General features: G+C 41.0%; 1 protein-coding gene across 15 annotated transcripts in view; it reads right to left on the reverse strand.

Annotated features, from left to right (window-relative positions):
* Positions 1-16,004, reverse strand: part of sox6 (SRY-box transcription factor 6) — a 155,001-nt gene that overhangs the window by 68,283 nt on the left and 70,714 nt on the right. For all 15 annotated transcript variants that reach the window (XM_067442909.1, XM_067442917.1, XM_067442916.1 and 12 more), the window contains 2 exons: positions 10,933-11,022; positions 349-521 (listed from right to left, as the gene is read on the reverse strand). In XM_067442909.1, the coding sequence (XP_067299010.1) occupies positions 349-521; positions 10,933-11,022 (263 nt within the window). The remainder of the gene's footprint in view (positions 1-348; positions 522-10,932; positions 11,023-16,004) is intronic.

The following is a 16,004-nucleotide window of genomic DNA, read 5'->3' on the forward strand; positions in this document are numbered from 1 at the left end:
AGGAAGTTGAATTGAAATGACAGGAAGAGGAATTTACTGAATTGAATTGAAATTTAACATAGTTAATGGATTGTGGTAAATTAATGGAAATGATAATGGAAAATTAAAATGTTAAATTAAAAGTGAATTAAATATGATGATATATACAAAGTAAATACAACATTTCTAAAGTTAAAACAATTGAAATTGTACTATTTTAGTTAAAAATGAGTTTCAAAATTCTTTGAATTTTAAATAGTTTTCCAATTCAAATTGTGCATCTTATTTGCTACCTCAATTCAAATTAAATCTAATTCAGGAACAGAATTTAATTCTGGTGGCGCTCCACTCTGCTTTGCACATTCTAACCTGCTCTTGCTGTTGGCGTGCCAGCTCCATTTGCTGACGTTGTTTCTCCATCTGTGAGGCGGCCAGTTTCTTCTGTTCATCATGGGCAGCCAGGAGCTGCTCTCGCAGGCTGATGAGCTGTGTGATCATGGTGGAAAGTTGTCGCTCCTTCTCTGCAAGACTTTCTGGAGTACCTGCGACAGAACACATGCAGTCAAACACAAGGAACCAAAGGCAAGAACAAAAACAAAATCTTCTCTGCGTGACCCTGTACACTCTCCCAGCAGTGAAAAGAAAAGGTTTGCATCTCATGTTACATCAGCCAGATGTCCCCCTCACCTTTTAAATATAGTCTCTATATGAAGGCAAAGGTCAGTTATCCTAGAGACAGAACAGCAAACAAAGCAAGTGCTGCAAAACAGAGCCTTAATTGATCTGTGCATCAGAGATATAAAAAGCTCCCACAATCGAGAAGCTCCTGGGATCAGCAGGTTTTTTTTTCTTTCTTGAGAGGGCAGGACGGAGCCAGCAAATGCTGAGCATCCAAACTGCTACAGAATGCATCAGTCAAGAGAGTTCCCGGACTCCACAGAAGGCGGTCCAGGAGGGAAACTCTAGCTCTTTCGAAGCTGAGAATGGAATCATCCAAACACCCTAGTCTGACAACTGAAAGGCTTCATTAAAAGTGCGAAGGTCTCGCTCTCTCTTTCCACTTCTGGTGATCGCGGCTTCTCGGAGAGATGGGGAGGAATGGAATTGTTCCTATTAAATAAGGGGAGCTGTCACAAAACGAGTGAAGGTGGCAGATTAGTGACAGACAATACAGGGCAAGTGCGTGTGTGCGTTGGCGAAAGTTGCACGACTGGAGGCGCTGCCATGTAATGACTGCTCTCAATTCTCATTAAGGGAGGAGCAGACACAAACACCTCAGAGCTGACGTGCCTCTCGCAAACAGGGTCACCGTCACCTCTGTATCCTCTCATTATCTCGCCTGCACGCATCAAACACAGTGTTGCTACCCAACGCATAATCACACCAGACAATGTACATGCCTCCTGCACATCCTCCCATGAGGCTGCGCTGTACCTTTAGCTAATCAATGCTAAGTGATCTTGCCTCTGGACAGTAACCTGCTGCTGCATGAGAACAGTACGATTGGCTTGGCTAGCGGCCAGCTCAGTGTTAAATTCTTTCCTGGGTGTCTTCCTGTGCTCCCCTGGCCACATCTGTCTTGCGTTTCTCTGAAGCGGCTCCCTGGGGCTCGCTCTAGTTCAACTATTTTAATTTGACTAAACACCTGATTTATTTTATCTCTCTGATGAGGAAGGCCGTTTGTCTTAATAGGGCCTGTCAACCTCCAGCCCCCATTCAGAGCAATTTACTGGCCGGGCCTGCGCGGCAGCAATAAAGGAGAGAGGCTGCAATTCTCCATTTACCCTCTCTCTCAAAAAAGACACCTAAAAAGCACCCATTCACTGCTACTGCATGTGGTTTCCTTGGGCCTGAATTGACTTTTTATTCAGCCTACACTTGTTGTGAATGGCTTATCTGTAAAATTGATACATTTGCCACCGATTTTATTAACCTTTGGCTTGAGTCATAAAGGGCTGTATTTAGCGGCTGCTGCTGCCGGGACTGACATCTGCCCCCGTGCATGCTCCGAAAGAGAAGGGGAGAGAGAGAGTCAGAAGGGGGTGGGGGGGGCGGCAGAGCATCTCTCAGTTGACGAAGGGAGAGACACTTCACCATGTCAGAAGGGCTGTTGGATGTCAAATAGCATAACTTGCTCCTCCTCCCAAAAGAGAATCTCAGGGGCCTCTGGGGGAGGACAGGACTCATATCCTACTGAGGGGCAAACATCTGGACTCAATTCTGCCCACTCGGGAGCTCTCCGGACAACCCTCCAACTCAATCACACATTTCCATCACACAATCCTCTGCACTCGGTTCTGAAATACAACAGCCAGGAGTACACATCCATTAGGATACAATCCTTAATGTTATATACATTTTGTGTGTGTGTGTATATATATATATAGGTAAACAATTACACACGAGGTACAGTAGCCGAGTTTTACTGAGGGGCCACAGACGGTGGAGGGCCCAGCACAGGTTCTGTGTGTGCGGAGTGCTGGTCTGCACAAACACCAGCAGCATACTAACAGAGGCTCCATTGTTTCGTCTCCGGCTCGATTGTCTAGAGCTCACCCCGACCACCCCACCCTGCTACCAAAATGTCTTCCCACTTCTCTCTCACTCCTGTTTTCCCCTCCTCAGATTTCTGCCCCGTTCTAGTCCCATTTCATTGTTTTCTGACTATAACTTCTCTGTGGATAATGGAAAGTTGAATGTCTTAAAAGATACAATGCATAAATAAATAATATACACATACATTTAAAAATAAAGACGTTATTAAAAATATTAATACATCTCATAATTGAGATGTATCAATATAAATGAATACATGTATATATATATATATATGCAGCTGTGAGAATTTTGTGAGAATTGTGCATATTTTAGTATTTGTGTTTTGGTATAGAAAATTCTTCCTGCATTGAATTATAGATTCCTTTTAAAAGCAGATAAAACTTTTATTGGCAGGGGAGCATGAGGGGAGCTCAGTCTGTTTCTATCTGCAGAGTGCTGACAAAGAGAGCAGTGGTGCATATTGCATTGCTCTTAACAGCAGTGAGTCTGGCTGCTCTTGTAAAGGTGTCTCATTGCATTGTCGTTTTGGCTTGACAGGGTCTGGCCAGGAGATCCTAAATAATGAGAGCAGGTTAGTTTTGTCTAATTCATCAGCGAGGACATAAGATTCCACTCAGGACCTTTGGCTAAGGGGGGTGGGATTGAGCAAGAATATGCAAGAGAGGCGACATCAACAGAACATTTACCTTTCTCTACCCTCACTGTCACAAACCAGATTGGATGGCATTTCCCACAATGTCCAACTCGAATACCGCGGAGAAACAACTGCGACTGCAGTGAATGAGCGAGAGAGGGAGCTGTCAAAGAGAGGGGCCACCAGATAAAAGACACTTTGTAGGGTGCGATTTGTTCTGTCCAACAGCCATTCTGCCACCCCAGGCCAACCCTACCCCCCCTTCTCCTCTAATCAAGCAGTCCCTAATTTGAGTTCCAAGTCCAGCACCAAGGGAAGAGAGGGCAGCTTGTTACTTTGAAGAGTCCCAAGTGAATAAGAGAGATAAAAGATCCAGGCACACACTAGGAAGAAAGAGGAGGAAAAAAGAAAGGGGGCGAAAGAGGGAAATACTATTCTCTTCTCTTCCTTTGGTTAGGACAGCTGAACCATTATGACTAAATTTGAATGACTTTTTTTCCCCTCCTAATGTCCGAATACTGGAATTTCTTTGTCTCTCCATCAGTTGGCTTTTGTGGATACTCCCATATGCTGTGAGCCCATCCTAAGTAAATTAAGAGGGCTCTAAAAGCAGCGATTGTGCCCGGGCCGGGCCTGGACGCGGACTGCGCATAGCTGGCGTGCCTGACATGGCTGACTGTTCAGGGGCTGTGAAAAGGTATTTTCCTTCATCGGAACCAATAATAATAATAAAACAAAAAAGTTATTTTTAGCCCAACAATGCAAACAAGGACTGTGATTTATGATCCGCATATGGACTCTGAAGGATTTTTTTATGTGAAGAATCTCTGTCTCTATTGTCAATGTCAATACAAAATAAGAGAGTTTTTCAAGATGACTGAAAGGGAATTTTTTTTTTAAATGTACGTCTTATATCTGATTGTGTTTTGTCAGTGACCTCAAAAGTGAGCACAATTAAATCACTATTAAGACACTGCAACCTTGTTGCATCTAAAAACAAGACCCAAAGGTAAAGATCAAACTAAATCAAAGATTAAAAACTGAGAGAACACATGCACACAAAATCATTATAACTCGGCTTAACTGACATTTATATGAACCTACACATAAAAAACAAACAATTAAAGTAACTGATACCTAAATTTAATGTTTAATTGATAAATTATCATAATTCGACAATTGATTGATTGACTTAATAATTATGTAACTATTAAGAGTAACTAATAATATATTTAATACTATTAATAATTACAAAATTAATACATAAAACATAAACCGAAACTAAGAGAATAATATTTAAAATATAACATACACAAATATAAAGCATAAATTTAAATATTTTATATAATAGTAGTATTTAAAACATAAACATTGCAATTGATATGTTATTCACATTTGTGCTGTTGAATGACAAGCAGCATTATGACTAATATGGCATTAATATAGTTTTCACTTTCTCCTGAATTGAGACGGTATGACCAACAGCTGTTTCACCTGGCCTTCTGCCCCATGCGCTGATCGAAACCCTGCTGATCCTGCCAATAAAACTTCATTAACTAGCATGCACCAGGACCTGCTAGCACATGTAAGCATATGGCAGCCCAAATCATCAACTCAACAAACCTTTCAATGCTGCATTCAAATTTTGCATAATGCATATTTACAACTCTTGTCCGGGCTATAAAAAGAGGGCGAATGTCTTGTCCTCAATATATACTAGTGCCAAACCGGATACAGTACTGTGAGCATTTAAATGTAATTAGCTGTGCAGTTTAGCATGTATGGCCAAGTCTGCACAGACTTCAAACTAAAACCCCTATAATTTTCCAATAGGATAACTTCATTTAAATATATATTGATTGAATAAAATGTCAAATTACATTTTTTTCTAGATAATACCACATATTTTTATTTACATATAATGTGTGGTGTGGTGTGGTGTGTGTGTGTGTGTGTGTGTGTGTGTGTGTGTGTGTGTGTGTGTGTGTGTGTTTGTGTGTGTATATGTGCCCTTGTTCATATTACATTGTGGGGACCAAATGTCCCCATAAGGATAGTAAAACCTGAGATTACCTACATTGTGATTACCCACTTTTCAAAAGGCTTATAAATCATACAAGATTAGTTTTTTTTTGAGAAAGTAAAAATGCAGAATGTTTCCTGTGATGGGTAGGTTTAGGGGCAGGGGCAGTGTAGGGGGATAGAATGTACAGTCTGTACGGTATAAAAACCATTAAGTCTATGGAGAGATGAACCACAAAGATAGTGAACCAGACGTGTGTGTGTGTGTGTGTGTGTGTGTGTGTGTGTGTGTGTGTGTGTGTGTGTGTGTGTGTGTGTGTGTGTGTGTCCTTGTTTATATTACATTGTGGGGAGTCTCCACAAAGATAGTGAACCAGACGTGTGTGTGTGTGTGTGTGTGTGTGTGTGTGTGTGTGTGTGTGTGTGTGTGTGTGTGTGTGTGTGTGTGTGTGTGTGTGTGTGTGATGGCAGAATACTAATACTACTCCGAGTATGCAAATTAAAATGCACTCCTTACTACACACTCTCAACAAGGATTTTAATTTTTTTTCCCATCCCATCTCGAAAACACTTGATTGACACCAAAAGTCAACAGAGTGGCTCTTAAACAGAGACACACTTCACGTTCTTGACGTTCATGGGGCACTTTAATACCGACTAATAATCTAATGACGACAGCAGCGATGCTCACGAGTGTAATTAAGATAATGCAAGAGCCCTGCTCTTCTCCCAGCATCCTCAGCATCACACAAACCTCTTCATTAAAGAGTCCTACCAAAATAACAGCTCAACCTGACCACATAACACACACACACACACACACACACAAGCAGCCAGACGCGGGACAGAGAGCTCCTGGTGTGCATTTTAATGTTTCTCCTATCAGAGTTTATCGACGCCGAGGTCACCGCTGAGAATGAAGCTGTCCTTGAACACACACGTTTAAAATCGCCCATTCATCACTCACTTAAATGCCTTGACCTCTTCCTGTTTTATTATTATTATCATTAGAGAGAATAAAAAACCTTGATTAGACCCAACAACCATTCAAGGCCTAGCTTGTTCTCTGTGCTTGTGTGCCTGTGCATAAAGATTTCATTAGTAGTGATGTAGATCCCCTTAGGACCCCGGGGTTTGGGGAGGAGTGGAGACAGAGACCGGAGACTCTACTGTAGTCGGAAATCCAGCGTGACATGCGCTAAAGCGGCCCGGGCATGGCCCTGCCAGCTCTTAAACAGCATTACACGGGCGTGAGCAGAACATTAGCTCTGCGACCCATCCTCTGATAAACATTAGCTCTCCCAACACTGCAGTATACAGAATTAAACCTGTGTTTGCTAGTGGCACACATCACGCAAAGATGTTTCTAATTCGTGAATAATTGCATTATTGGGTTTCACCACCCGAGATCAACTGTAGCTAGAGCTTGTAACAGTGTAGGACATTGTGAATGTTCTTAATAAATGAAAATATTTGCCTAGCAGGAAAGCTTAAATGCATGCCCTGTGGTTTAGTGTTCAGAGAAGTGATTTTCCTCGGGTCTGAACCGTGTGCGCGTGTGTGTGCCGGACTTCTTCGATGGCTGTCTTCCCCTCAACGCACTCCTGTTCACAAGCGCTTTCAATAACACCATGTGAGGAGAGGTAGCAAACAAGGTGTGCCTTTCTACAGCCAAACGCCACAAGCTAAATTCCTCAATTCATTAGGAGAGAAACGGAGCACAGCTCTCCTCGCATTCATCTTGCAAATGTGGCCCAAAGAATAATAATTTACAGTGGCTCATATTTCACTTGGGTACATAAGGGCAAACAGTTTGACTATTGAGGCGTTAGGGAGAGAAAAATGCAGAGCGTGCTTCTAGAGGATGGGGGAGATGGAGGAATATTTCAGACGCTGTGATGGGTGGAGAAGGATTCCTCTCTCGGTCAGGAACAATGCCTAAAAGGAGTAAACGGTTTCAAATCTGGTACAGATCAAATGTCAGCAAGCAGCCAGAAATTAGTAAAAAAAAAAATTTTTTGCCTCACTTCAAAAGATGCTCAATTATTTTGATAATAGATTTTAACTAAAACTGCACATTGTTTGTATTTTTAACCACTCTCCTTTGTAAAGTTGACTCAATATTAAATACATTTATCTCTCCTATTCTCCCCCCAGTGTGTTTCAAATCGCAGAAACTTGAGGCATAATTTTATTTTCAAAATAATTTCTCGAAGAGCAATAAAATATACAGAACTCAGCATAAACCTACAAAACTTAAATATAAAATAACAATGAATTTTAATATTTAGAATAATAATTATTATAATACTTTTTACAATAAGTTGTATTGTTTTTTGTTAGTTTTATAAAATAATGATTTATTTTTCCTTACTATATAATCTATAATTATTTAGTGTTTTATATCTTATTTTTAAACAGAATAGCAATACATTAAAAAGTGCCTTACAATGATAAACAACAATGATAGTGTTATGTAAAAAATATTCATGTTTATCCGAGAGTCACATCGCATACTGTATCTACAATAGCATGGGTTATCTGCCTTTATTGGAGCCATTAAGAATAAAGCTGACGTTAAATTGAATAATCATGTTTTAAAAGTAAATCCAGCTGCTGGAACAATTGGCGCTCTGTACCCTCACAGTCCGCTCTCTGTCCAAGAGCGCCTAAGCCAGGTAAGAGTCACATCGAAATCATACTCAGCCCTGCCGCTTTCTTAAAAAGCTTCTACTTATCTATCAGCCGCAGGACTTTCTTTGCACAACCATGTAGACGACACTCGGAAATTGATTAGGAAAGAGCGTTGGACCCCTTTTTTTCGCATAGAAGCTATAGTCACCACTTTCACACGGTCACACAATGCTGAGACTTCTGATTTTCTGTCCCTTTTTTTCTTTTTGGTTTCCATTTGCATACTCTGATCTTGCGAGTACAGTCGTTCCGTTGCCGTTTTTAAACAGTCAGGGACATCTGAACGTTCAAGGCGATAGAAACAAAACGGCTCAGCGGCAGAAGTGCAAAGCTCTGGTTGACTAATGAAATCCATTGAAATGACAAAGCCAAATTAAAATTCCACTAGAATATTCATTCAATAATGAAAATAATGAAACCGGGGTGCCAATGTCTTTAATTGTATGAAAAATTAAATGTAGCTGAAGTGAATCAAAGCTTCTAATACGCATAAAAAATGGATGTCTTAATTGCACCAGCAGCACATCCTTGCATTAAATTTGGTCATTAAAACTCTCTGGCATGTAACTGATGTGTTACTCTGTATTTGTTCATATATCTCTCCCTCTCTCTCTGACAATCAGGCAGGCAATGCTGTGGTTTGGACTTCCTCCAGACATCCTGCTTCTCCTGCTTTGTGGTTTTGTTTTGCAGATCTCATCTCTCTCTTCACCGTTCCTCCTGATTGACAGCTGAGCTCAGGTATGAAAACAAACACAGCGCTCCAGCCACGGCGGGTGAAAAGCGATCCGTTGCTGACTCCCTTTTACGGCCTGCACCCGCTACCGCTACTCCTCAACCCTGTGGCGATTTCAACGCGGGGCTTAAAGAAAACGTAGGATTCGGCACCATTTAAGAGCGCTTAAAGACAATTGTGGCCTGCCTCTCAAACTCATGCAGCAAATAACCTGAGATCATTTGGTTTTACTAGATACACAGAGCTTAAAAACACTTCAAAAATAAGAACCGACAAGTAACCGAACTGGTGTTTGACATTGTTTACTTGTTTTGTGCAACCGAGTTGGACAGGTCTGGACGTGTTGCTGCGTTTTAGAAAACAGCCTAAGTGTTCTCAGAGCTTCAGCTTTTTTCCACTCTCTCTCCGCCATTGTTTCTTCATTCCCTAAGGCAATCGGTTACTTTTTTCAGCCCCTTAAACTCTTTCTTACCACAGCGCAGTGTCTCGACAGGTTCACAAGGTGAAAATATGTAAAGGCTTTAAAGAACAGCGGCGGAGATTGCAGTGAGAAACTTTAGTTTATTTCAACACAGTTTGGCGGAGACAGTGATTTCAAGTCAATGTATCTTTCTTCATGGTTTTTTTTTTTTTTTTGTATTGCAATGACAATGGCACAAAGAACTGTGGGTAGAATGCACAATGCCATCGGTTCAGATATGAGAGCAAAAACAGCAAGGCCAAACAGGCAACAGCTTCCTTTTCATCCTCGTGCCATCTTTTATCCAGCACTCTCCTCCATTAATTTCGAGCTGGAGGAACGTGTGGCCTTTGTATTGATTTTTTAACCCAACTATTAATGCGCTCTCTGATTTATCATAACACTTTAGATCTTAATCATAAGTTGTGTGTGTTTTCTCTTTTCCAGCTTCGTGCCTTTGTTTGTGTATTAATTAAGCAGACCTTGTGTGTCTCCAACCCTGAGCTTCCTTTTTAATTGCCTGTATTTACATCAGGCTGACTTCAAACGCAGAGAGAGACATTTTGTAAGGGGGAGCACAAAGGAGGCCTTTGAAATGTCTACAGTCATATGAAATGGCAGGCTAATTAGAAACCTTAGGCTGCCGGTATGATATGAAAAGTAATTCTGTCTGTTTCTCTACAATCGCCCGCAGCCTCGCTGGAAAGCACGACGGAGGCCACTGGTGGGGTATTATCAACGCCTTCTACCTGTTTATACCTTTTAAACATGACCTCACCCAATGCCATTTATCCAACAGAAAAATACCCTGTAATTTAAAAAGATCTCCTTTCAAAAGGCTAAATCTTTCCTCGCCATTTTCTTCGCTGCACTTTGATCTACGGTGCCACATAACAGGGGCAGGTACAATGAATCTGGTTTACTGAGATGTGATTTACATTTGGGGGGTTCATTAAGGTTATTGCCGATGAATGCACTTATTAGAATGTACGACTGTTTCTTCCCCCCACCCCCCAACTTCCACCCCTCCTCCACCCACACACCACAGAGAGTAAGTCTAATCCAATAATTAAAACCAAGGACAAACGTTTTTCATAATTCTAAATAGTGCAGGGATGAAAAAGGGAGCCATTAAGCGAGAGAACAAAAAAAACAATAACACTTCTCTCCAATGTTATTACCCTTGCAATCTAAATCCAGCTATTAACTGCCTCCTAAACGTCTTCTCCATTAAAAGCGTCCTGAAATACTGATGCTATAACACTGGATATTCTGACCGTCATGACACCTGTACCTCACCCAACAAAAAAGGCTGTTCTTGAAACGCGTGGTTGTAAATCAAGAGTCAATGTAAAGCTCTGAGGATACGGGGCAGATTGGAGTCGGCAGGAATGAATGACAAGACCAAGTTAGCCGGAGAAAGGGAAGAGAAAGAGAGTTAGAGATAGTGAGGGAGGGAGGGGTGCGTGGCTGGAGCCGGGCAGAACTAGTGCGTTATCAGAGAACCGGTGCAGTGCCGTCTCCTGCTACATAAACACGTCTCTGTAACAGCCAGTACTAAGACCTGCTCGTGGAATAAAAAAATAAGACAAAATATCCCATGAACACCTTCAGTGGGTATAATCAGTGTATGGGCCGTACACACACACATGCAATCATCTCCCCCTTTTCTCTGTTTATATCAAGCATCCCCTTTGCGAGTGTGTTCAAACATTATAGAAATGTATTTCACCTGAAAATACAGAATTCTATATTTCTTTCTGGTACTCTTCTGCCATATTCTGGCTTGTGTATCGCACCATTATCTCATAATATTATAGAAACACATTCGTAAGTGAGACTGTTTACCTTTAATTTCCCCTAACAGCTCGCCTGTGTTGAGTCGTTCCATCTTTTCTTTCCAGTCTTTAGAAAGGAGTTTCTCCATGCAGGAGGATTCTGAAACACAGACGACATCTCAGAGTTAAACTGAATGCATATACAAATAAAGGAAAGTAAAAGCATTTAATGCATTCTATGCTTGTCACACAGTAGATTTAATGTTAAAAAGTCTAATTGTGAACACAGTTACAGTACAAATACAGTTGCAATTTATAAAGTACTGCTCTATTTAAAAAAATGATATCTAAACTGCTCATATTAGTTAGAAATATCATATTAGATAGCGTGAACTCACTAATAACAAAAAAATGACTGTAGTAAAGAGGCAATCATATGGCAGTGTGTATTGAAATACTGCATTGCATTGAAATACTGCACTGAAAATTGAAATACTGCAGTGTGTATTGAAAATCTGTCAAATCCATAGCTTTAAGTATGACCCACGAACCTTGGGCAACAAAACTATTTGTGCTAATAGAAAAGAGGCCACAAAGACAATGGAAGAAAGAAAGAAAGAATGGGTCTTTTATATGGACTTTTCCTATTCAAATGATATGTTGAATAAATTGAAAGAAACAAATTCCTTATACTTCTCAGGAAAGCGAATATTACACACACCTGGCTTTCAACAACCATTGCACACGGTAATTGTTCTGATGGCTAGACCATGGTAATAAAGTGAAATTCTATAGAGATCAGTAGCTGAGTGCTGTACTGTAGAAAAGCTTGTCAGCTCGGTTCATAAAGAGTATTAGGGGTGATGTCTAAAGGTCAGGTTTTTTTTTTTAAAGAATAAACAGTGAGATTGGTAACTGAAAGAAATGCTCTAATGCAATAGTTTCAAGTTAGGTCAACTACACTTCTGTAAAAAGTGTCAAGGTGAATTTTTATCTATCTCAGAGTGTGAAAAGATCTTCTTTATGAAAGATTTTTTTTTTTTCATATTCAAAGGCCAGGTATGGTGTTTCTTAAATTCTCAACTGTGCACATACAGAGAAAAGCACAAAGATGAACACACATATAATATGCAGATAATGTGAGATGTGACCCCTTGTCCACCGAAGGTCAACTGGAGAGGCTGAAAGAGTGATAAGAACAAGGCGCCACACAAAGAAAGACATTAAAAGGGAAGGTAGACGGGGTGAGATGGGCCCGCTTGACTGGCCCCGCACAGCCGGCAATGATGAAAACAATTAACATTTGTCTGGCAGACAATGAATCAGAAGGGGGAATGGCTGGAATCTGCAGAGCTGCGGCCCCGAGGTCGTTGATAAAGAACACACTGCTCACCAGCAAGAGCTTGAAGCTCGCAGCCTGGGTCAGCCTGTTCCCATCGCACAAACACACTCAAGCACACACAAACAGGACAGAGAAACACCCCGTCAAATGCCGTGGACAGAAACAAGAGGAATCAGGTGGTGTCAAACATCAGGCACAGTTTAAAGCGAGAGACAGAATTAATACATCAAGATCGGATCTCTACCTTATCCAAGCTGATGAGATCTTTGCAGTCCATGACCTCTGAGCAGAGGGGCTGCGGGTCTCATGTTGCCATTCAATGACATCATGGACAGGAAGAGTAGAGTTTGTACCCTGTGTGAAAGGCTAAAGGGCACGGGGCTAAAGCAGACATTCTTGCATGCTGCTGGCAGCCCTCCGGCACCGTAAGCCAAAGCTAAACTACTCGTGCACACAATGGATCATTTGTGAACACACTTTGCCAAACAAAAGGGCACAATTCATGAGAATGGGAATGACTTTGGCTATTCTGTAGTGTGTGCTTTGTGTCTGAGTGTATTGTAGTCATACAGTATCTTGAGGTACTCCAGGCCATAGAACATTCCGAATGAGTGACATCACTCTCATGAATGTGGTGTGATGCGATCTTCATCTCATGCCATAAAAATTGATGTTGCAGCTATGCCTCTATTATCATGAGCACTGCCTTCTATTATATTATTTACTACAAATTAGTCAAATATGCAGGCATGTTGCACCAGAAAAGTCAAACTGAAACATTTATCTTTGTGAGCCATCAATTATGCAATTATGTTTTAAAACTTTGGGGTCAGTACGTTTTTGTTTTTGTGTTTCTTATGCTCACCAAGGCTGCATTTATTTGATCGAAAATACAGTAAAACAATAATATTACAACAATATTTTTACAATTTAAATAACTTTTCTATTGTAATATTTAAATTGTAAATTCTTCCTGTGATTTCAAAGTTGAATTTTTCATCATCATTACTCTTTAGAAATTATTCTATTGAGCTAATTTTGTAGCCTAGAAATCTAGACGCACCCTAGCGGCAGCAAATCTGCCCGCGAGTGTCGTCTAGCAACTCTCAATACCCTTCTGAGCTGTATTCACCTAACTCTTGCCGGGCCAATCACATCGTGTATAGAGTCAGTGGGCGGGGCCATAATGACGACGGCCGAGTTGTGTGCTTCTAGTAAACACAGAAACTGGCAAACGGCGGTCTTTCGAATCAGCTTTGACCGCGACTCTGGAAGACTTGGAGTTAAGCTTTTCTCTGAGAAAAGAACAAAGAACGGCACTGAAGTCATTCTTAAGAAGGGAAGATGTGTTCAGAGTTTTGCCGACCGGATACGGCGAAAGTTTAATCTATCAACAAGCTCTGCTTCACCTTCATTGCTGTAGTTGGTTGTAGCGCTATCCTATCGCGTGCAGAGGGAGTTTAAAAGACAACCGTTTATCCCACCCCTCAGATTGAGCCCTGTCAATGGTGAGTTTCCAGACCAAACATCTTGATGTGGGTCTGGCTTGTCAGGCTACTAATTTTGTGCTTGTATTATCAATGTTGAAAAAAGTTTTTTTCAGGATTCTTTGATTAACAAAAAGTTTCAAAAAAGCATTTATTTGAATTTTTTTTGAAATTTTACTTTTACTTTCTGAATAAAGTTATAAATAAGTATTATAATTTTTTTTTTTTTTTTTAAGTTTACTGACCCATCAAACTTTTTGAATTGTTGAAATTGTGAGAAAATTTAATTAGCCTACTTTTTTTTTTTTACCAGCTTCCATAAATACGGGTATATTGGCAAAGAGTAAACAAATGTAAGAAAAGTAAATAAAAAATAGGGACATTACTGTGGGCATAAAAATGTTTGACTGCTTGCAGAGAGGGTCTATGGTGATGGTCATTGCTATAACACAGGGCAAGGTCAGATCAAGAGGAGGTCACATTTTCTTCTCCATTTCCTCTATTTCAGAGGGAACAACAGGACACCTATATTTGGGGCATTCTAACATTATTTCTACTTTACTGACTTTCCCAATCTAGGACTCACAGTTTGTTTCCTTGACCTTATGAGATGCTCCGACCCTGTGTTTTATGTGTGTGTGATTGAGGTCTTTTGAATAAAAGCACTTCCTGTGACAACACTCCTCCCCTCAGAAAATAACCATATACATACGACACGCATACCAACATTACATATGTATAACAAATAGCAATACATTCTTTCCTCTAGGCTGGAAAAAAAACTGGAAACAGAGAAACTTCCTTTTATGGCACAGGGCCGGGATGGATCTGTCCTGGGGGTTAAAAGGTTTTAGGGAAGACTTTTCCCATATTCCTCCTCTACAGCTTACACACACATACACACACACCAACACGGAGCAGTGCACAGATGCTTCTCCAGCACTTGATCATTAAGGAATGCACCAACTGTTGGAGATAATGCAGTGCCAGCTCCCATTCTGCTCCACTCTGCCTCCCCTGAGAGTGGCCGCTCCCTCACTCCCACACACACACACACTACAGCTGGAATGTGCCAAAGCTGTCCTCCACAAATTTTTACCTGAGAGAGGTGAGGAATGTCCAGCATTTGAGGATGATGGACCGGAGACACTTGCAAAAATCAACTGTCCACAACGGTCTAAAACTATATGGCTCTTTCTGCTTTTTCATGTGAGGATACTTTAGGAAAACAAGCAGTTAATGAAACAGACGTCTGGGTTTTTTCAAAGTACCCTTATAAAGTTAGAACATTTGAAAGGAATTTAGATTAATAATAAGGGGATATTTTTTGCACAATTTCCCAAGTTGCATTCCATCTTCTCCGGAGAGAGCACTAATGCCAATGGAAACACTGCTTAACATCTGGATAATACTTAAATGTCATACTAACATATTACCGATGTAAAGAAACAAAAGTGGACTATTCATTTTGAAAAATCAAACAAAGCTTCAGCCACATCCATTCATCTCTCATCGCTGCTGCTACTTCAAATGAGAAATGCAGCACAGCCCATTGAACAAGGTACATTTCCTTCCCACATTTGCATTTGGATTTCAAGATACAAAGAGTTCAGAGACATTCTGACATTTATAGACTCTGAAAACTGAGCAGGAAGTGTGGAAAAGACTTGTACTTGTCTGGAAAGGCCTGTCAGAGCCTAGAAGGAGCAGATAAATAAAGCAAGCACTGACTTTATTGTCGTTATCCCATGAGGCCCCCCCAAAATTCTCCTCATGCCCTCTCTCCTCCTCTCGGATAAAGCGTGGTGTGGCTCAAGGGAAACCAATTCAGCCCAGATGAGATTGGAATGAAAACAATAGCCCTTATCTGTCTCCTTTTTGCATTTTCCCAAGGTTCCCCCATCTCAACAGACAGCTTAGCCCCTGCCACATTGGGCCTGGAGCAGCTTTCTCTGCCCTTACCCGTCCCACTGATATGACATGTCACAGGCACTGGGGAGAGGGCTTGGAGGACGACTCACTGATCTAGAACCTCCTGGGAACTAATTCTAAGAGACGAGAAGAAGAGACAATGAAGACAGAGAAACAGAGAGACTTGTGTCTCAGTGCGGGTGTTGACACTCGGGAGACCGTCCCTGTCAAAACACCAGGATTAGACGGCAGCGCACTCGGGCAGAATAAATAGCATGTTACAATCCTTTTTCTGGCCCGATAAAGCCAAAGCCCTGAGTCTATGAAACTGCCATTATAGTTGTAAAGCCAAAGAGACTTACTGATCTCAGTGCAGGAATGAGCATATGAAGAGATGTAACC

The sequence above is a fragment of the Pseudorasbora parva genome, chromosome 1 (genome assembly GCF_024679245.1).
Source record: "Pseudorasbora parva isolate DD20220531a chromosome 1, ASM2467924v1, whole genome shotgun sequence".
NCBI classification, from domain to species: domain Eukaryota; kingdom Metazoa; phylum Chordata; class Actinopteri; order Cypriniformes; family Gobionidae; genus Pseudorasbora; species Pseudorasbora parva.